The sequence below is a fragment of the Lissotriton vulgaris genome, chromosome 10, assembly GCF_964263255.1.
Source record: "Lissotriton vulgaris chromosome 10, aLisVul1.2, whole genome shotgun sequence".
Lineage (NCBI taxonomy): Eukaryota > Metazoa > Chordata > Amphibia > Caudata > Salamandridae > Lissotriton > Lissotriton vulgaris.
In genome coordinates, this window is record NC_141698.1 from 200502875 (window position 1) to 200525257 (window position 22383).

Genomic DNA, 22383 nt, shown 5'->3' on the forward strand with positions numbered 1-22383 from the left:
AATCCCTTTGGGACAACCGTAACATTATGTACAAGGGTGAACCCTTGCACAACGAGACATGGATCAAAAAAGGCATACTGTTCCCATACCAGCTGTATGCGGGGGCATACCCTATTCCTTTCAGTGACCTACAAATCAAATACGATCTTGCACCAATTGAATTTTATAACTTCCTAAACGTAAAAACAGCTTTGTCCAAAACCAAACTCTCCCCGACACCACCCTCACTCCCGCCATACCTTGCCAGACTAAACAGACTAGGACACCAGGTTTCCTTTCTCTACAGACTCAGCCGTCCCCAACAATCTGGCCTTACTGCCCCAATTACACAATTCTGGAATAACCTTTCATCCAAGCCAATCACAGACTCAGATTGGACCAACACATGGATATCTTGCTCGAGACACAAAATCAGCCCTACACTGTCTCAGACAAAATACTGGCTCCTACATAAGGCCTTCTGGACCCCGGCGCGATTATTTGCACACAACCTCACCCCAGATGCCTTTTGCTGGAATTGCAAACGCGCGGAGGGTGACTTGTCACACATCATCCTAGAATGCGACTGCGTGGCACAATTCTGGGGGAAGATATTCGAATTGATCTCAAAGCTATTCCACATCTCACCGGTAAAAGAGCTCCCTTACCTAGTTTTCGGGTTCACCCAGGACCCATCCCTTGATGCAGACGATAGGGCATTACTTGACCTCCTCCTCTCGGCGGCGGTTAAGACAGTCCTCAGCAACTGGAAAGATACCAGCAAGGCCAATTACGCAGGGTGGCTGAATTGGATAAGCAGCTTACGTGGAGCAGACAATATTGCACTTCTTCAGACACCGTGGCGCCCTCCCACGAGAAAACTATGGTCGACTCTTGATGACTACTTCACGTCACATAAGCCACCTTAGAATGGCCCATACACCGTCCACGACCCACCAACATATGCTCCCAGACCCCCTTCATTGCACTATTAATTATCGTAGAAAATTCTCCTTAATGAATGAGTAAAATGCTGTTGAAATACAATGTCTGTTACTAAATTGTTATTGAGTATAAGATACGTGCTCTACTGTTCTAGGCTAGATGCCAGCCATGTACTTTTGTACTGACATTTACTATGATATATTGTAGCGTACAGTAACTTTGATTCGTAAAATTATGACTCATATTACGCTAATGGATTTACTTTTTATATGTCTATGCTGAAACAATCAATAAAAACTTTTGAAATTAAAAAAAAGAAGACTGGGTCGCGAAAGGGAAGTTGGTTGGGCAAATAAGTCAAGGTGTTAGCTTCAGAAAACCAAAGGAGAAAATAAGAATGCTTCGCATGAAGCCTTTACACTCGGGCAATGGAGATCAGCAGAGGTGAGAATATTCTTTTCTGTTTGAAGCCAGCAAACATCCTTGTGGCGCACAAGAGTGTGAATGAGAGACTGAGTCCTTAAAAATCCAACACCTAAAGCCCCCTACAGCAAGTTGTTGTAATGACTTGCGTTGTAATGGTATGCGTGGTAACAGAGCAGTCGTCGTACTGACTGCGTTGTAATGGCACTGTCTTGTACCGTCAGCGTTGTACACGCTTTTTCCCCCACTCTTATGTCCCAGGGGCCTAATATTTTTGTAGCCACCCCTTTGGGCTGTTTTAATCCTTGATTTTACTCCTCTGCATTAGGATAATGTTCCCACTTTTAACAGTTTTGCCCCATTAGGCTCATTTTCTTATATGCTTTTAATTGGCCCTGTTAGGCTCATTGTGTGACTGTCCAATTACGATGCGAACGGTTCAGTTGCTTGCATTATCACCTAATCAGGTGAACTCTGGCCCAGTTTCTTTTCAAAGCTGGAATGTTGCTGGTCTCGCAAGTAAAAAGGACAAACCAGGCTTTCGAGGACTTTGTAGCCAAGTGTAACGTGTGTTTACTGTTCCTACCAGTAATGGGAGGGCAAAGGGTGGTCTTTTAATTTTTGTTTCAATAAAACTTAAACGCACAATGTCTAAAATTAATACTGGTTCGTCATATTTGGCCGCTGGATTGTTGAAATCCGTGAACTCCCCTAGCTTGTTAATTGCCAATTTTTACAATACTCCCTCCCTGACGGGAATAACAAGTCATGTTGCACGCTTCAGGGTTTCTTCGATTCCCTGCCTAAATCCTACCCTGAGAACCGCTTTGTTATTATAGCTGGTGATTTTAACTTGCTCCCTGTTTGAATCAGTGTTTAAATCTATATAGTGGTGGGAATGACCTTTTTATGGATTATTTGCATCTTTCGCACACTCTGAGGGAGATCGTTTGGATTCCTTCCTGGCAGAGTATAATCTGGTTTCAACCTGGGCTCTTGACTTTGCTCTATCATCGGAAGAATACACTCGTTCTTCTGTTGGCTGGGGTGCTAACAGTATTATTGACTTTTTTACATTTCTTACCTTCTGAACAAAATCTTGGTTAAATTCAAGGTAACTTGGAGTACCTGAGTGACCACAATCCTCATAGTCCTTTTTCGCTGGAACTTTAGGCAAGTGCCCGATTCATTTTGACGGGAATTAAAATGGTGTACATTGTTACCTGAAGCTTTACATGGAGATCAATTTAGGACCTGTTCTACTGAGATTGATGTATGCCTTAACGATAATTCCCCCACTACTACTATTGTTAATTCTTTCAACGTCATCAGTTGTAGTGTATAGACAGTGTTAATGGGCAAGGAGCACATCCACAATCCCAGACCCTATAAATTGTTCGATAATAATTGCTCTAGGGCTCACCAAGGTCTTCTGCAGGCACCTCAGTCAGTCCCCAGAGATCATAAATGGGTCTCTATATGTTGTGCCACATATAAGAGCACTATAGAGGACCAGATGCGTTTTTGGAAGTGGAAATTTGTGAACAGCTGCTGGCTGCTACCCATCTGAGAGACAGCACCAAGTTTTGGGAAACTGCAAATCGCCCAGTCTTAAGGTCAGCTGTTGAACCTGCACTACAGTCTATCATTCAATCTAGGACTTGGGTCGAACACTTTTAAATAATTTATGATGCTCCCAACTCCTCTCGCTGGCCCGCCTGAATATGCATATGCCCCATCACCTTTATACTAGATGAGGTTAGTGATGCCAATGCCATCCAAGTGCTACAGTCTAATAAGGCCCCCAGTCTAGATGGCATTCTGCTTGACCATTTCAATTCTTATATAGACTTTTGGGAACCTGTTTTGTCTCTCAATTTGAATATGATTGTGCAATTGTCTATTCCGTACACCTATTCCTCTTCTGTGATTGACCCTGGAGGTTCCACTGAGGATGCATCTTGGCTCCGTTTTGGTTCACACTGTACATAAATTGCTTAGAAAAGACGCTGATTGGGCCAGGGAGCAATGCGCCCAAATTTGGTTCTTACCCGATTCCCACATTACTTTATGCAGACGATGACGACTGATTTAGATTTAGACCTCCTCTTAAGCCGATTTGTGGAATTCATGGATAATCTTGACTTTGTACCAATTTTACAAAGTAATAAACCATGGTAATTGGACCTTGGTCTACCAAGACTAGACCACATTGCAATAAAGGTAATCTCCTTCAGCATGTCGCTGTTTTCCCTTACCTGGAAGTCTTGTTCAACTCCTCTCTATTCTGGTCTCCCCTGAAAGCCGCTAGAGGACATATGTTCTCGAGGAATATTACTTCCTTATTTGAATTCGTGTCTAGACTGGGGCAGACGTTGATCAAGGCCACGTTAAGGTTTATAGTGCAACGTGAGTTTCCATTGCATCATATGGTAGTGATATCTGGGGGTTTGCAAACGCACCCTTGCTTCATGTTTTAGAGAATACGTTTTTGATTGGACTTCTTTCCCTCCCCCAACATTAATGCTCTATTATCATGAGGAACTTGGCATTGGTTATGTAGAGGCCATCTTGTTGCTACAAACCTTCTCCTTTGAATTTCTGTGTTAGACAAGTCCTGCCAAACATTTTAATCGCTTAGTTTTAAAAGACGGTTTGTGCCTTGATCACATGATTAGCATACTGTGGCTTAGTTACTTAAAGGACAGCTTTACAAAGCTGGGGCGACAAGATTTATTTTATCACCCTGAATTATTAGCTACAGACGACCACTCTAGGATCAAGAGTGCCTTTATGAATTTGAGGGCAAGTGTGACATCCTTCTGTGGCCAAGGATAAAACTCCTGTCAGATCTTATGTACCCTTATAGACAACTCTTTCAATCGACCCATACCTTACAACATGCCTGATCCTCATCGATTTATGTAAATACGTTTCAGATTAATTTTATTCTATCATCTGATAGCAGTCCCCTGTGGCAACACCTTTGGCCCTACTTCAATCCCATTTAGCTGTGATAATCATTCACTTCAGGACACCTTGCACTTTATTATATTTTGTACTTTTTGCAAAAGACTGCGAAAGTCTTTTATTGCACCTTTGTTTGTTGGGATATTTTGCACAAGTTTGCCCGCTCTGTTTCATTTAATGTTCCTACCTGATGTGTTCACTTATTTTAACTTGGCCCTCTTTATCAGGTGCTATTCAAATGCGAAAGATTTTATTCCGATACATGATGTGTTTTCTCCCGATAAGTCATTGTGATGGCCATACATGTATTTTAACTTTTTTATATTTTATTTCATGATGTTGTAGCTGTTATATTTGTGTGTTCGCTTATGGTTTTCATGGTGAAACCGAATAAAGATATTTGATGATAATGACAATGACTTCTGTGCTGAAAACCAAGTGGGCGAAAAATGGCAGCACAGCTTTTAGAGCCGTTGCGAGGGACTGTGATACACCCAAAATGCTATGCTCTGCTTCCTCCAAGTACATATATTATTGTTCATTCATCTCTTGAGTTATACCCAGAAGGATGTGATTCACTGGCAGTAAGTATGGTAAAATCTTTGAGTCACTTGGAAACCAGGAGGAAAGGACGTGGTGATTCACATGTTGCCAGATTATTATTAATGTTTTTAACGGAACAGATCTCTTTTCGGGGAATAGATAATGGGTCTGATTCACAAAGGTAAGCTCACGCTTTTGTGTAAGTTAACTTTTATTTTTGCTGGTCACAAACTGAGTTAATAGTAAGTTTTCTACTTTTTCTATGTTTTTATGTGCCGAGTTCTCTGCCCAACTGCAGAATCTCCACAGTCTAAATTTTCTATAAACTCGTAGTTTGTGAATCCCAAAGAAAGCGAACTTAAACAAAAGTGTTTAGTTTATCTATGTGAATCAGTCCCCTTGTCTAGTAATGGTAAAAGGGATCAACAATCACAGTATTTCCTGATGCGCAAAGTAAATCAAAGGTGTATCCTTTGTCTTGGGTGGACCTTTGAGCAAATGGAAAAAAATATTTGAGCCTCTATGTTTAAAAGCAGGTGATATGCCCAGATATCAGCCTAGAATATACATTAAGCAAATTGAACTAAATTCTGTGACTACATCTGTTAAGTTTTCCAAAAAGATTGTCTATACATCCATCCTCAATGGTTTGAACAGGAGACAAGAAGCAGCTAAATGAAAATGACCCACTATGAAACAGGGTTGTGAGTTACATGTTTTGCTGAACACAGGCCCAAGGCGTATTTTTGTTTGTTTGTGTTCAAGTAGTTTTTATTACTTGGAAATAAAAAAGAGGCATACGTTCAGAAATGCATGCGACACAGGTAAAATCCATGTAATACAAAATGCGCATGAGAATACAGTTGATTACACAGAAGAAATTAGTACGGCAGTGTCAAAGAAGTGGAACAGATGAGCAAGGACACAGTTGAGAGCTGTATCCGCAATATAAACAGTTAGCAAAAATATGATCAAGAGCACGAAAATAGCCTCACAGCCAGTGAACACTTAGTATAATGTTAAGCAGTACCACGAGAATTAACAGTGTGTATCGGCCTATGATATAACTAAAGCGGGGGGAGGGGGGGGGGGAAGGAAGGAAGGAAGTCAAGTAATAGGTTGGGATGTCTGTCACATGACTCCAGCATGATCCCTAGGAACCAATAGTGGAAAGTGTCAGTGAACCCTGAGAGCCTAGTTCCATGTAATTATCAAGGGACCGCCAAACCCTACTAGAGTTTAGTGGTGGGGAATGGAAACCTAAGAGTGACGTATGAGCCCCACGGAAATAAGAGACCCAAGCCCACCAGGTGTGGTACGATAGATTGTGAAAGGTCTCCCATTCCGGAAGTATGAGTTTAACTGCAATGGTTAACCAAGACATATTTAAATATCTTGGAAGGGCTCTAGATTTAGCATGCTTTGTAGCCCTCTGTAACTGTGTCTGTGTGTTAACCTGTCAAGACTAAAATGTTTCAATCATTCTTCTTTTTTTCACCTAGGCAATGTTTTGCAGCCTGGAGCCGGAGCCCTTGTTGCGCGAGTGGCCCAGTTTCTGGGGTAAATATCTTAATTACCCTTATGATGCAATCTGATGACGTGCTGTTCTTGTGGCACTTTTTGAATGAGCTCATGGTGTGTTTGATGGAGTTCTGACACAGTTTACCTGAGGCTGACTTATGCAAATCCTAAGAAGTTAGGTGATTCGGAGGAGCCAGCTGTACTTCAAGGTTTTAATTAGGAGCCAAACGTGCACATTGTGTAATATTCGTGGTCCAGTACCTTTCTGCCTCTATTTCACCGAAAGATAAAAAACGAACACGCTTCTGTACAGGATAATCTTTTATGTGTTGAATATGAAGATGTGTTCTATGTATAGTTTTGTAGTTTATCGTGCTTAACAGACAAATTGACAATGGTGTTATGTTTTCCAAGCAACTTATCAGCTGGGCTCCCATACCGTCAACTGGACTGTATCTTCACTTTACTGGTAGTACAAGCTAACCAGCCATTGTAAGCTATTTGAATCCACCAACTTTTTCCCCTTTATCTGTTTGTGACTGTCTCTTTTGCTCCTTTGAACAAGTATAGCACAGTCTGCAGCAATCTTCCCCTCTTCCCTCCATTTCTTTCTCCTATTCCCCCAGTGGGTTCAACACCAGTAATAGACGTGCTTTCGTTCTTGTGCATACAGAAAACATGCAGGTCAGGCTTTAGTGTTTAAATGTACATCTCTGGTTAAGTTTTGCCTTCATATTTATCATAAAGGACGGCGTAACCTTTCTGGATCAAGCAAAAGCATAACATTAGAGACTTTTGTGGGCTGTGCTGGGGGCATGGAGTGTGGAGCAGAGTGCATGAAGCGGCCATTGCATGGAAACTGATGGATGGATGGTTAGCCAGAGGTTGTCGGGTGCTGGAACCCTCTTGGCAGGTTATGGGCCCAAATAAAACCAGGTTATGAAGGAAAGCAGTGGCCTTTCAAAAAGTCTAGGGACAGTTATTTATTTATTTGAGTTTTTTATAGCGCTGGCTAGACTCAGAAGTATCAGAGCGCCTTACATGAGGATCAAGCGCAATCAAAACTTAGGAAACTAGGAAAAAGCTGTTACAGAAATTCGATGAGGGAGGATGGGCGAGACTGGGAGAATCTGTGCCCAAAGTCCGGCTGGGTAGGTGACGGTCAAGGGTTATGAACCAAGGCCAATCTCCTCAAATAGCTGAACAGAGCGGCTCCATTGAGCGTCGCGTCGGAACGTAATGCTCGGACTCCGCTGTCAGGATGTGGAATTATGGATACATTTTGATAAGGAATTTGGCTTATGTTACTGCACTGGACATAGTCGGAGATTGTGGCATTGTGAGGAAGCTTTGACGGCGCCGTCCTTGACTGAATGGTGCATCAGAGCTAGCCTAAGGAGGTTTATTTTGATGTAAGGGACTTGCAGCACATGCTGTAGGGGTGAATGAGAATGTCACCAAGCGTTCTTGTTTGTGGGTTCTGGGTTGCGGAAGGAACCATTGTGGTAGTTTGATCTCGTCCACAGTGATAAGGCAGTACAAGTTTCAACCTTTTACCTTAGAGCATGGTGTGTTCTCTTCATTAATGCAAAGTATAAATGATCTTCAAAAGCAAAAAAATGTGCGGTTCAGATATGAGCAATATTTTCAGAAACATTTGTTTAGGATTGTGCAGGCTTTGGAAATTTGACGCTGTAACCGAGGTCATGCGACTCATTTTAATTTACTAAATGGAAGTGTCCACAAATATATGTCCCGGCATATTTATTTATTTATTTATTTATTTATGGATCTTGTAGAGCGCGCAGCTACCTCCGTCGGAGGTGTCCCAGCGCTAAAGACTGTCAGCAGAGAAAAGGGGAACCTATCTAAGATGAGGAGAATAGCCATGTTTTCAGGCGGCTGCGAAACAGTGCTTCAGATGGAGCAAATCTGAGGTCTAAAGGGAGGCCGTTCCAGTGTTTTGCAGCAAGGACAGCGAAAGCTCTGCCACCCATTCGTGTGCGGCGGAAGCGTGGCACAACCATAAGACGTGACGATGTCATTTAAGGTGAAAACGTCAAATAACTTTCACCCATGTTTTTTTTTTTTTTAAAAGCTCCTGTATCGCTTAGGAATCAACCTATCTAAACCATGGTCAAGATGAGGTCAAATCTAAGAACTGATTCTTGCAGTCAGGACTTTACTAAGTTTTCCCCATAACCCCTCTGTTGGTAATATTGTTCAGGTGATCCAGCATAAAGTAGAAAGAGGATGAAGCAGAACACTTCATTAAAGGAAAAAAAAAACTGCATTGGGAGAAGATATCCAATTCTCTTAATGACCATAATTCGAAAGAGATTTCACAGTCATTGTAATGATTTTTCCCTGAATTACATTTGGCTAATGGTGGTGGAAAGGGATGTCCGGGCTTGCTTGATTTACTGGCTGACTGAATGTTATTTTTTGTATTTTAGTGGTTTTCCAGAGTCTGTTCCTGTGTATTGTGTTAACAGGCAGTGTTCCTCAGGTTTGCAAGCTGTCATCAATATAGCCGGTAAGAACTCTATTTTACCTAGCTCTAATGCGACCTTTCCTTCTCTTGAAACAAGCACTGGTAAAGACAATAAATCCTACTTTTTGCTTGCTAACGCAGACCTGTTAGACTTTGCCAATGCTTTTTACCAATGCTGTTCAGCATCAGCAGAAATAACTGCTTATAGCTGATGTTGTGCTGCATCACCAAGAAACAACTTAAAGAAAAGCACCATGACCAGTATGTGCGCATGCGTCATCACGCATATTCAGTTATGAGTCATGACATTTGGGTGGCCAGCATACTGTATGTGCGCACGCATCACCATGCCAGCATCTGTAGGTTATAGCGTAACCTCCTTTTGTTTTATCTTTTAATTTTTCAACCCAAGATAGCGGACGTCTCTCTTGAAGCAGTAAATAAAAAAATGTTCAATTAAATGTGTGTGAACGCTCAGTTTGTATAGGAAGCTTACTGTCAGGAACTTTCACATCGAAATGTGAATGCCAATGGAGCAATGAAGGAGCAGGCGCAGGGGATAATTGAAAACAGGGGGATGGGGAAGCAAAAGAGATTAAGGAGGCAAGGGAACAACGGATGACTGAGGCTAGAATAACAAAATACATTGAATAAAAGCAAAATAAAAGAGCAAAGCGGCAAACAATGGATGAACTGGGAGGGGGTAGGAAGGAGTAACATGAAGGGTGTGGGTGGTATGTATTTAAGGAAACAGTTCAAAATGGAGTTTCTGGTTGGCAGAGGTATGCAACCTATCCAAGCAGGAACCACAGTCCTAGTCCGAGTGAGTCAGATGCACACCATAAATTGACCTGTGCTCACCCTTTGGTAGCTTGGCACAGAGCAGTCAGGCTTATAAGAGGCAATATGTAAAGTATTTATGCGGCACTTCAAACAGTAACACAGTGAAAACACCACAAAAAACTCCACACCAGTCTAGAAAAATAGATTATGATGTTATGAATAAAACAAGATGGAAACAACAAAAATCCAATCAGTAGAAGTCAAGATATGAATTTTTAAAGATTATATTCAAAAATAGCACTTCGAAGTAGTCAGCGCCTAAAGAGTTAATTGGTCACATTGGACCGGGACAAAGTCAAGAGTTCAGACCAACCACTATGGAGCATGGGCCGGACACAGGACACATGCAAGACCCACTGAACAAAAGTACCATAATCCTGGTTGCAAACCAGTAGATGCGGGGTGCAGCCGAGCGATGCGTTGGTGTCAATCCCACACTTGAGGAGATGCATTGATTTTCTCCATGCAATAATGGCGAAGTGCCCATTCTGAGATATGTTGGTTCCGCAGCTGATGCGGCGGGTTTCTCCGCGCAGTAGAAGGGATGCATCGATCGTCCTTCTGCAGTGGTGGTTATGCAGCGGTTTCTATGGCAATACTTGGGTTTGGAGTGCGATGCACCAGTTCTGTCCCTCTACAACGGCAATGCAGTGATTCTGCCCTCGCAGACGAGGAATCGCAGGTTCGGCTGGAGCAAGCACCTGGGTCCGCTTTGAATTAACAAGGCGCACATGAGCAGGATGGAAGACTTTGATGTCCCTGAGTCTTCTAAGAAATGGAGGCTAGTCCGCTAGCTCTTCTAGTCACTCTGCATCGGTGATGAAGGTCCAGTCAGAGAGAGTAGAGAGTAGCAGGCAGCAGGGCAGCACAATAAGGCGGCAGTCTTTCAGAGCAGCAGTCCAGCAGAGTGGCAATCCTTAACAAAGCAGTTCTTCTTGGCAAGTTGATGTCAGGCCCAGAACTGTACTCAACTGACTATCGCACTTGCTAGAGCGCCACTGCTTCCTGTCTCACACCCAAACCCAATTCTATTCATCACACCAGAACTGTACTGAGATGGTAGGGTCAGAGGTCCAGTACTTAAACCCAGTTGTGCCTCTGAAGTGGGGGTAACTTCAAAGAAGGGTCTTTGAAGTGCACAGAGGTCCTTTCTTCCTTCCCTGGCTCCAGACTCACTACAGGGAGCTATGCAGCCCTTTGTGTGTGGACAGGGCCCAGCCTACTCAGGTGTAAGTGTGAGGCTGTGCCCAGCCCATTACCTCCCTTCCTCCCACAACGATGCATGAAATCACACCCAGCCATCCTTTGTGTGTAGCTGTCTAGAGGGAATACACAAAGTGAAATATCACCCTGCCCAGCCAGTGACCTGAGACAGACAGCAGACACCAAATGGCTAAGAGCAGGAAAATATCTAACTTTCTGAAAGTGGCATTTTCAGAATAGTAATGACAATTCCAACTTTACCATTGAAGATGGGTTATCATTATCATTTCATAGGTACTAAACATGACAACTCTACCTTCTCTCAATTAGGAAATACAGCTTATTAAATGTAATAAGGAATCCCCAATGTTAACATATGAGAGGAGTAGGCCTCTCAGTAGTGGAAAATGAATTTGGGATTTTTTCGCTACCAGGACAATTTAAACTTAAAAAAACATGTCCCACTTTTTGATTACAAGGCATCCCTGCCCAGTGGGTACCTAGGGTCTACCTTAGGTGGTCAAAGGGGAGTGTAAGGCTTGGCAAGCGGTTTTAAATGACAAGTCAACCTGGCTGTGTAAACTGCACACACAGGCTCTGCAGTGGCAGGCCTGAGACATGTTTAAGGGCTAGTTGAGTGGGTGGCACAAGCAGTGCTGTAGGCCCACTAGCAGCATTTTATTTACAGGCCCTGGGCACATTTAGTGCCCTGTACTAGGAACTTACCGGTAAATTACATGTACCAATTTGTGGAAAAGTCAATCAAGCCATGTTTATGGGAGGGAGCACATGCATTTTAGCATTGGTTAGCAGTGGTAAACAGTTTAAAGTCCTAAGGCCAACACAAAGAAACAGCAAAAATATGAGGCAAGCAGGCAAACAGTTTAGAAAAAAACATCTTAAGACTATCCGGTCTACCAGAAACTATGTGCATTTGGCTGAAAGAAAGAAGAATGATAAAGAAGCTAAGCTCCAGGGGCGGACTAAACACAAGAAGAGGAGGGAAAAACATCAAATAAACAAGTAAACAATAGTGAAAAGAAAGCATACAAATCATGAGCAATAGGCTGTCCTAAAGTCTAAGCATTAGTACTGTCTAAGTAGGTCTTCGCAAGAAACCAACGAAAAGCTATCTATAGACCAGATCAGAAGAAAAAAAAGTGTCTGAAAATGCATTGTTCGTCTACATGCCTTTAAGTTTCCATTAGTAATATTACTTGCCTTTCTCAAGATTTAAACTGGATTAATATATGCGGTATTCAGAATGGCCTAAAATCAGGTATCCTCGATAGGCAGAATATCAGGCCAGAGTATTCTCTATACATGTTTTGATATGATAAGTAAAGTCCCTTTCTCCATCCACAATTATGGTTTTGCTGCATAACTAACCTACTTGGCTGCCTATCTGAACTTGAAAGAAGACAATGTGTATTTATGGAGGAAGAAAGAAAAATGTTACATACTGTATTATCACAGGCTCAGATTTGGTGAAACTGGTGGATCGTTTTAAGTTTTTCTCCAGAAATAAAACAAACATTTGTCTCCCTAATCTTTAAAAGCAAAGATCCAAGAGGCCTTTATTGATAGACACACGTTTTCAGTGCTTCCCAAAAAACTTGCAACTTCTTATATTCACTGAAAAAGTTACTAGTTGTGGTTTTAAAATATAAGCTCTCCTTCTGTTCCAGGTGGTATCAGAAATGGTTCATACGACATTGGTTTGGCATGCGGGTAAGTATATTTCTTTATTTTCTATGTTTGCACAACATATGGTCGACAGAGATATCTCATTTCAAATGCATTCTTGTTTGAGTAGTTCTTTTTTTCATTAGAACCCTGAGTGTAATTTTGGAGCTTGACGGATACTAGTATGCTTTATATTCGGCCATACCTACCAGTATTCAACCACAATTACAGCACTCTGAAGTCGCCAGTTAGGTTTTCCCGAGTTGTGCCTTTTTTAAGGTACCCTGTGCTGGATGGTCTTCCACCTGTTTTTTTTCTCAGATATGTCATGCAGATTTACTTTCACCCACCAGATAAGTAAAGAATGGTACTCGCACACAGTGGCAGTAAAAAAAACACTTGATTCTCTCACGTGGGGAACTAGCACATAATGCAGCAGAGCAGTAGGTCAAATTAAACAATTAAATGTCTTTTTTTTCTCTACATGTCTGTGACAACTGGGCTTTTTTTCCTCCTCACTGAAGCCAGGACCACTCTATTGCAGTAATTCGAGTGGCACCAGTGGAGGCTACTAATGTCAGTAAATAGTTCGAAAAAATAAGTGGTGTAATGGATGACATAATAGAATAGCGAGTAGAGGAGTGTTCCTTAGGGTTGCCCTTTTTCTTCGCAGTTGTAGCTGGCTAAGGACCATAGTAACTGTATTATGGCAAAAAGTAATTTTCATGTTTTTGTCATGAGTTATAAGTAAGATTTGAAAAGAGTAGTTGCAAGATAGGATTGTGGCTTACAGATTGGCAGCCAATGTAACTATCTTTTGACAATCATTTCCATAACTCCTTACAAGCTGCATGCTCTCTTTGATGGTTCTGTTGAATCTTTCCACCATTCCCTTATTGTCTGGATGGTACATCCCGCTTTACACCATTGGTGAACACAAGAAAGCATTATTCAAGTGACTAAATAATTGTATAGGTATGCATTACATAAAATCACAGGAGTATTTCAGAGAGAAATGTCTTCTCGTAGTTACTAATATTGGTGTGTGGGTTTTTGTTTAATCAGGATGGGCCCTTTTATAAAGGCCATAGATGTTGCCTTGTCTAAACCAGAATTTGTCACTGCATTGTTATAGACCGCATCCTAATCAGTCACAAAAATCAAGACTCTAAATGCATGTAAACCTCCTTTTAAAATCACTGCCATTCAATATCTACATATTTTTATTTAACAAAGGTCCTAGGTTAAAGTAATGACAAAAGAATTAAATTACACAGGCTCGAGATAAAGGCTGTGTTTTTCCTTCTTCAGAGTCCAGCCGGACCTAGAAGCGTTTATTTTGGAAAACAATTTTGTAAGCATAGATAGAATTTAGGCGAGAACAGGTCGCACATGAATAACTGAGCACAAGCCTGTACCTAGTCAGAAGAAGACAATACAGGGGAAAAGGAAAAAGAATTAACAGGCAAACAAGGAGAAAAGGGTGGCTTATAACACAATGCAAACAGTTTTTGAATAAGCACAAACCCACAGTAACTACCGTAAAAATTGCAAATCATAACACGAGCAGTACTGTAAAACAGTCGACGAACGTTTCGATCCCTATCTCCAAAAATATAGTGGGATCATCTTCAGGACTAAAGTGAGCTTTGCCTGATTGGTTGAGTGAGCCACGGGCAAGGCACAGTGGGCTGTACGTGCCTTGAAACACTTCAGTCGGCACTCAGGTTCCGAAGTAACCAATGCCTGTAAAAAAGTGATGTAGTCATACACTTGGCGAATGCAAGGCGGAAACGGTAACCCCGGTAACTCTTCTTCTACCTTATTGACTCAAATCTGTCATTCGCCAAGTGTATGACTACATCACTTTTTTACAGGCATTGGTTACTTCGGAACCTGAGTGCCGACTGAAGTGTTTCAAGCCACGTCCAGCCCACTGTGCCTTGCCCGTGGCTCACTCAACCAATCAGGCAAAGCTCACTTTAGTCCTGAAGATGATCCCACTATATTTTTGGAGATAGGGATCGAAACGTTCGTCGACTGTTTTACAGTACTGCTCGTGTTATGATTTGCAATTTTTACGGTAGTTACTGTGGGTTTGTGCTTATTCAAAAACTGTTTGCATTGTGTTATAAGCCACCCTTTTCTCCTTGTTTGCCTGTTAATTCTTTTTCCTTTTCCCCTGTATTGTCTTCTTCTGACTAGGTACAGGCTTGTGCCCAGTTATTCATGTGCGACCTGTTCTCGCCTAAATTCTATCTATGCTTACAAAATTGTTTTCCAAAATAAACGCTTCTAGGTCCGGCTGGACTCTGAAGAAGGAAAAACACAGCCTTTATCTTGAGCCTGTGTAATTTAATTCTTTTGTCATTACTTTAACCTAGGACCTTTGTTAAATAAAAATAACCAGTTCTACCCGTGGTCCGCGGCTAATTTTACGGGTTCCCTTGTATACTGATACCTATTCAATATCTACATGCATGCCTGCTTACACATGCAAGTCTGTTGCAGAAAGAGAAGAATGATTCGCAGTTGAGTCCTGCATCATATAAACCTTGCCTTTTGGGCATGCTATTTTACAGTGGGCCTAGTTATAGTTACACAGAAGCATAATGCAGTTTGCCAGATCATACAGTGGCATTTTGATTTTCAGGTCGCAGCTTACAGTAGTAGAAACAGCATCATCTTCTATTAACATCAGCGAAGAGCAGCATGAGTTTGAAAGTCTGCATTACCTGCCCGCATGTTGGTGACCTAATAGTTAATCTCTCCCTGATAATAAGAAAAACACCTGCCAGAAATGTCATTGTTGCTTTGGCAGCATAGAATACAACTCTTTGATAATGTGCATATTGCAGCTGTCTTTTGCAATTTACACTTCACTGGTTTAAAGATCAGAAAACAAACACAGCCTCTTTCACCCTTTAGATGAGGATAAAATGAGTGTCCCTATGGCATTGCAGCCCACAGCTCACACCACTGAGGCAGCAGCATTTGTTGTCACAGATGTGGGCTCAGTAAAGCACCGAAAAACCTGTTGTTTATTGCTTCATCTCAGGCAGACTCTGAGCTGCAGTAGCCATCTCACTCCACAAGTAACAGGAGCCTGTAAAATGTAAACCCATTTTCTGCAGATTGGTTCCTCTGCTTTTCTGTGACTCTGAAGAAGCAGCAGCACAATTCTCCACGAGAGCTCTAACATAGGAGGATTAAGTGTGTCACCTTGATAAGAAAGTGAATCTGTTGCTTTTGGATTTTCTTTCACACTGCCTTGACGAAGGTGAGCTTTTCCTCCATTGCCTTGGTGAAGACTTGATAAACAATATTTCCTTTAGCCATATTCTAAAACAGGCCCTTATCCTGTCAGACTGAAATGAGTGGGTCAAAAGCTGATGTTGGCTGCTGGGCGAGCTTGCCTGGGTCCTATGACAGTCCTGGGGTGCTTTTGGGTTGGGGTGAGTAGGGTATTGCAGCTGTACAGTGGTAGGTCCTGAAACAGTTTAGTGTTATCTGTGGTTTATTACAATCTTGGGTTGTGCAATACTGGTGTGATGCAATGTGAGCGAATAATTGGCTGGTTGCCTGGTTAGGCAACATGTTATCTTATGGTTTTGGTTATCTTTATCCTTTTGTTCACTGTGAGCTTAGTTGGTGATGGCATTTGAATATTGTGTAGCACACTTAGGTGTGGGTATATTTAGATGAAGTAGATAGAATAGGTACTGGTGATAAGTGAGGGGCTAGTAACATACAATTTTAATCAAAGGGAGGTGTAAGTCATCTATGTGTGCCGTACATGCTGGGTTTGTGCAGAAGCATCTGAATGAATGAATGAGAGCATTTTTAGAGCACAGCGTTCACTCCGAGGACCATCTTGGCACTATCGGAAGCGGGGGGCTGTGGTGAGGGAATTAGTGAGTACAGTCGTGAGGAGAGATCAGATGAGTGATAGCACTATATGTTCTGGGGCTGCAAAGATCAAGGTTTTTAAGAGTTTCCTGAACATGATTTCAGACTCTGCCAGTCTCATCTGGGTGGGAAAGGTATTCCAGGCTTTAGTTCCTAGGACTCCCATTGATTTTCCTCCTCTAGATTACAGTTGGAAGGTGGGGGGGATGTGCTAGAATATTTTCCGAGGATGACGCAGGAGCCGTTGGGTTATCTATCGTTTAATTCTGGACTATAGATATTTGGGTCCTGTAGCTCTGAGGGTTATAAATATGATTACTGAGATTTTGAAGAGTATCCTTTCATGTATGGGCAGCCAATGGAGGGTTTTGAGTGCTGCTGTGGCTGAGGTCCTCCTTGGTAGTATTAATACCAGCTGGGCTGCCGTGTTTTAGGCTATCTGTAGTCTTTTCAGTACCATCTGTTTTTCTCCTGCGTATAGGCTGTTGCAGTAACTCAAGCGTGACCGAATTAGGGCTACTGCCACTGTTTTTCTGGCTGTGACAGTGAATAGATTAGATTGAAAACTTTTTTGAGGGTTTTTATCAAGTGGAAGCACGTGCCTGCCACTGAGAAGGCTTGCTGGTGGAAGGATAGTGCACAATCGAGTCTAATCCCTACATTTCTCACTGTGTCAACTGTTTTAGGAGGTGGTGCCCTTTCAGTCAGCTGCCACTGTTTGGGCATGAAGATGTTGGATTTCCCAAGCAGCAAGATCTCAGTTTTTTGACTGTTACATTTACAGTGGTTTGTTTTCATCCAATCCATGACTGCGGATAGACAGAGCTGGAATTTTTCTTCGGCTGCTGTAGAATTTTTGTCAAGAGTGAGGATTAGCTGAGTGTCACCCCCATATGAGATGGACTCTATGCCAAAGGATGCAATCAGGTTAAGCAACGTTATCATATTAAAGTTTAAAAAGTGTTGGACTCAGTGAAGAGCCCTGTGGGATGCCAGAGAGCAATTGTTTTTCTGTTTATTTGAAGTTGCATAAGGTTACTATTTGTCTACTGTTTTTCAGGAATGAAGTTAGCCAGGCCAAAGCTTTGTGAGAGATGCTGCTATCCGCAAGCCTATCTACCAGGATGTCCTGGTAGACCGTATCGAAAGCGGCCGATAAGTCCAACAGTATCAGCACTGCATTCCTGACTTTATCAAGGGCAGATTTTACGGTTTCTGAAGTATGAAGCAGCACGGACTCTGTAGAGTGACCAGGCCTAAAACCCTATTGTTTAGGGTGAAGAATGTTCGCTTCTTGCAGATAGTCCTTTAATTGCGGGTTGACTAGCTTCTCTGCTATTTTGCTCAGCTAGGGTAACAACGAGATGGGTCTGAGATTAGAGAGGGTAGTCAGGCCTGGTAGTGTCTTTTCTGGAGGGGTTTAACCGAAGCAGTTTTCCAGTACTATTGCTATCCTGAAGGAGGAGTTGATTTAGTTGATAGGGTTTATGATGTTTATGAGTGCATGTACAGTTTTTTGGGGGCTGGGGTCAAGAGTAGAGCCTGATTTACATGAGAGAATAGCTTGCCTGAACTGTTCAAGGCTAATCTCCTTAAAACAGTTGAGCCAGTTCTATTTTCTAGGACAACTCCTTCTGAAGGCAATGAGTTATTTCCCTTAAAGTCTCTTTTTAAGTCTTTCAGGAGATCATTTGTTCTATAAAACAACAGAAATGTAAATGTGTTTGTATTTATATAGCGCCTTCTACCCAGAGGTCTCGTAGCGCTGTATTCATACCGCTGTGGAACCCTTTGTGATCTAATCTTATGAATATGTATGTCAAGTTGCATGCAATGAATAAATCGATATACATTTATATTTCTTTTATGGTAATATATCAGTTATCTATATGTGATGAAAATATTGGAGTGATAATCTGACTTCTGTACTGAAAACCTTTCAAGTGAGTGGTGATATCTATTTCCTCGTTGTTTGTCTGCAAAGTGATTGGTCAGATGTCCTATAAGGCAAGTAAATATCACTATTGGCAAACATTTCCGAATGCACATCATGCAAATGTGCTCACCAATTGCAATATAGACAGTGCTTACCAATCCCTTGTAATAAATGTGTTGCCACAAATGCTTGTAAACAAGACTTCCATCGTTGCTGTCTCTTATGCGTAAACTCCAGCTGGAGTGTTATTTCCCTGTCCAATGTTGCTCAGGCAACATGTAATATATATTGAGGGCACTAATGTAAAAATTTCAAGTGCACATCGCCTAAAAAAAAAAAAAGAAGAACCTTTCAATGCCCGCCCTTCTCCCTCTCCCCCTACGATCAACGACTGCGTCACATGAAGCCTTTATCACTGTTCACGCATATGTTCCAGCCCAAGGTTTCACATCTCTAGGTTTGAATCAGATTGGCTTTGTATTCTAGTTATCTATTGGGATGAGTGTGAATGGGTAATGCAGAGGATGCTGATGTATCTGGGACAGATGAGCCCCCATATTCTGTCAAGGCACTGACCCAAGGTTTTCACGAAGTGGGCTTTCCGGTTCTCGGAGCCGGCTGAGAGCGTTTCCATTGCCTAGAAGCTACCAAAGCCTGTAGAGCCAAGCCCCATATTTGGGTGCCCGTTCTTTTCCCCATACTGGTGTGATGGCCTGTCTGGCTGCAGATCAGTGGCAGTAGTGGTAGGGCGGGGAAGATCGGGGTTGAATGCACACCTCCAATGCCCGTAGACATTTGTTGTTTATATTTTTATCTTCACAATGGAACTCTTCGTTGTAGGCTGACATCATACTCCATTACACTTACGTTTATGCACCTGTCTTCATGCCGCTCTCTAACTGTTCAAGGCTAATGTAGCTCTGTCCTTAAATGCAAATATGTGGAGTTAAGCTTACGTATATTAGGCTGTAGTAGTTTACATTTAGTAGATAACAATGTCTCAAACTTCGATTTGTTTTGAAAACCTTAGATCGAACCAGTGGCCAGATTCCTATGAATTTACAGGTTTTTGACCATTGATTAGGAGAGATCTTCGCTCCACAGATTATCACCAGAGGGCATTCAGATTTGCCGATTCCTGATCCAGGCTTTGCTCTCAGTCAGAGAGATGCATCAGGAGAGCCAGCTGCATGCAGCTGGGCCCTTGACTAAAGCATGAGCCTGCCCTTCTGTGACGGAAGTCTGATAACAAACAGCCTGACCTAGTATTTTAAAAGGTGTGCTGTATGTTCCAGTCTAAGTTCTCGAAAGGCAGGAATGCTCTGTAATACTTTAGCCTATCAAATTAGTGTAAGGGTTGGAAACCTGCTTAAAATGTTTCTTATGCTTTCATTAATAATTGCATTTTTTTTTGCGATTTGTGTGTCTCAAGCATTTCCATTAACAGCATAAAAAAAGATAATAGAGGACATGGAAGATCACGCTGGTGCTCATGGCATTATTTCAAGGTCTCAGCGCAACGCAGCAAAATACATGGGAACGTTGGAGGGATCAATGTGGAACTGTCTCTGGACGTCTGCCCTCTGCTTTCAGATAAAAGCACAGAGGTGGTCTCCCATCTCAGTGTATCCCATCACACATATCTCCTTCTCCTGCCAAGAAGGCTGTCAAGACGGCAGTTCAGCTTTATTCCAGCTGGGGTATTCGGCATTGCAGCAGGGAGTGCCAAATCGGTGTCCGAGTGACTGTCTGGGTCTGCCTCCGGGCTCATCAGTGAGGGTGTAGATTGGTCTTGCGCGGTCATATGTTCATGAAGGGCCAGATAAGTAACAAGCAGCCCCCAGATATCTTTCCGTTTCATCCGAGGTGGCATGAGATGAGCTCCCAATAGTTGTCCAGTTGTTTATGGCACTTTACGGTGTCCTGTATCCAGTCCTTAAGTTGGAGGGCAGGTTAATCCCACCCAGTGCATTGTCACTCAATATTTGGCCAGGAGCAGGAGGGTGGCAGTGAAGTGGTGCACCCCTTTGTGGACATCTTAACATATCCTGATAATATAAGCAGAGTACCGGGGAGCTTCGGGTTCATGATCTGATCGACCCTCTCAAGCACCATCTCCAAGAATGCCGCTACCCCTGGACACTCCCAGGCCATATGTATAAAGTCTGTGTCCAAAGTGCCCCACCACCTGCATCTAGTGTCTTATGCAAGCCCCATTTTACATAGTGAAGTAGGTGTGTGATATAGACTGTGCAGGTATTTGAAGTGTTGCAGCCTGTAGTTGGACAAGAGTGCACCTGTCAGCAAGCAGCAATACTGCCTCTGATCATTAGTTCAGTATCTAGGTCTCGCTGCCATAGGTCCCTCGTCAAGGCATAGAAACGGGGACCTTTTCCTGCATAATGATGTCTAAGTTGGTCATTTGCTTACGCGGGATCTGCGCCTTGAGTAGTAGATCTAGGGCATGAAGCGCCAGGGATGCATCAGGTAAAGAGTCGCGCACGCAGCTCGAAGCTGATGGACGAGGAAGACATCCAGAAGTTTGCTCTTGGGGTCTGCACTTACTGCTTGCGAGGTAAGGAATGTATCGTCTAGGAAGAACTTCCCTATAGTATTGAGATGCAGCTTACGCAGTTGAGTGCTGACACTGTGGTCCTCTGTGAGTGGCAGAGCTGGGTTATTTATACTAGGAAGTGCATTAGTATACCAAAGGTCCTAGTGAGCTTGCCACTGTGGGCAGTGTCGGACCCAAACTGTGCAGTTCACCATATCCACCTCAGTCCTAGGCAGCTTCGCTCTCAGGCAGACAGTGGTATTTAATGGGTAGGGAGTTGCATTATCGTGTTATATAGCTGTATATGGCCAAAAGGGTATGACATTACAGCAATAGTAGTTGAACTGAGCTAAAACATATTAATAGTATTACTGCAGATCATGCACCCCAACACACCCTACCAAATGGTAATGTCAGCACCTCACACTAGCCTTTGGACTGCTTGCCTGTCCAAGCCAGGCTAATGAGATTGTAGCATATGCAGTTGAAAAATTGGCAGGTCAGTGGGATAGGAATGTTTTCAAAGAGAATCAAGATTTTTGTATGACCTCCATTTTAGCAATGACAATTCTGCTGGCTAGGGAGACAAGCCTGGTACAGGCAGGAATTTTATCTTCCAGCCATGTTATTTCCGTTCCATATTTCTCGTGCCAGAGGTCTATGCTTCTGCTAATCCATGTACCTAAGTATTAGACAGATGTGTCGATTCAGCGCAATAGGAACACAAAGGAGGCTCTACCAGTGGTTTGTGTGATGGGGGAACATAACCCACTTGGCCCAGTTTATTGTTATCCCGTTAGGCCGCTGAGTCAAACAAACTCCCTGAGTACAGGCGAGACATTAGTCGCAGGGTTTTGCTTGTACAATGTAGTATAGTTGGCATACATAGATACACTCAACTGCCTAGTTGTTAAATTTAGACCGCACTGTGCATAGTGTTGTCACAGGGGGTGCCAAGGACTCCACACCTATTGTGAAGAGCAGAAGTGATATAGGGCAGCTCTGCTGAGTGTTCCTGGTGATGGCAAATGAGGCGGAGCGATCAACTCTCAGTTTGTATGGATGCGTGTAATGGACTCCCCTTGTTTGCCCATTATGGTGCGTGGTTCTCCCCACAAAGACTCCTGCAAGCCGGTGAACCAATGGGTGTTGGCTAAGTGCAACAGATCGATGGTCCTGCATAGGGAGCCTACCGGGTCCCATCATGCAGATTTCTGTGGGCACAAGCAGATAGTTTGTGTCAGTGTCATCCTATTGGCCTTGCTGCAGCCACAGATTTCCTGTGATCAAATGTTCAACAGCAGTTCCTCCATTTAGTCCTCCAAGCACAGTTAGAGGTCTTCGAGGGGAGCCAGTGAGCTCCGCAGCCATGGGCTG

General features: G+C 42.7%; 1 protein-coding gene across 1 annotated transcript in view; it reads left to right on the plus strand.

Moving 5' to 3' along the window:
• ACAA1 (acetyl-CoA acyltransferase 1) overlaps positions 1-22383 on the plus strand; it is a 141195-nt gene that overhangs the window by 61422 nt on the left and 57390 nt on the right. Inside the window, exons 3-5 of the mRNA XM_086940884.1 lie at positions 6363-6420; positions 8838-8917; positions 12610-12652. Of these exons, the coding sequence (XP_086797010.1) occupies positions 6363-6420; positions 8838-8917; positions 12610-12652 (181 nt within the window). The remainder of the gene's footprint in view (positions 1-6362; positions 6421-8837; positions 8918-12609; positions 12653-22383) is intronic.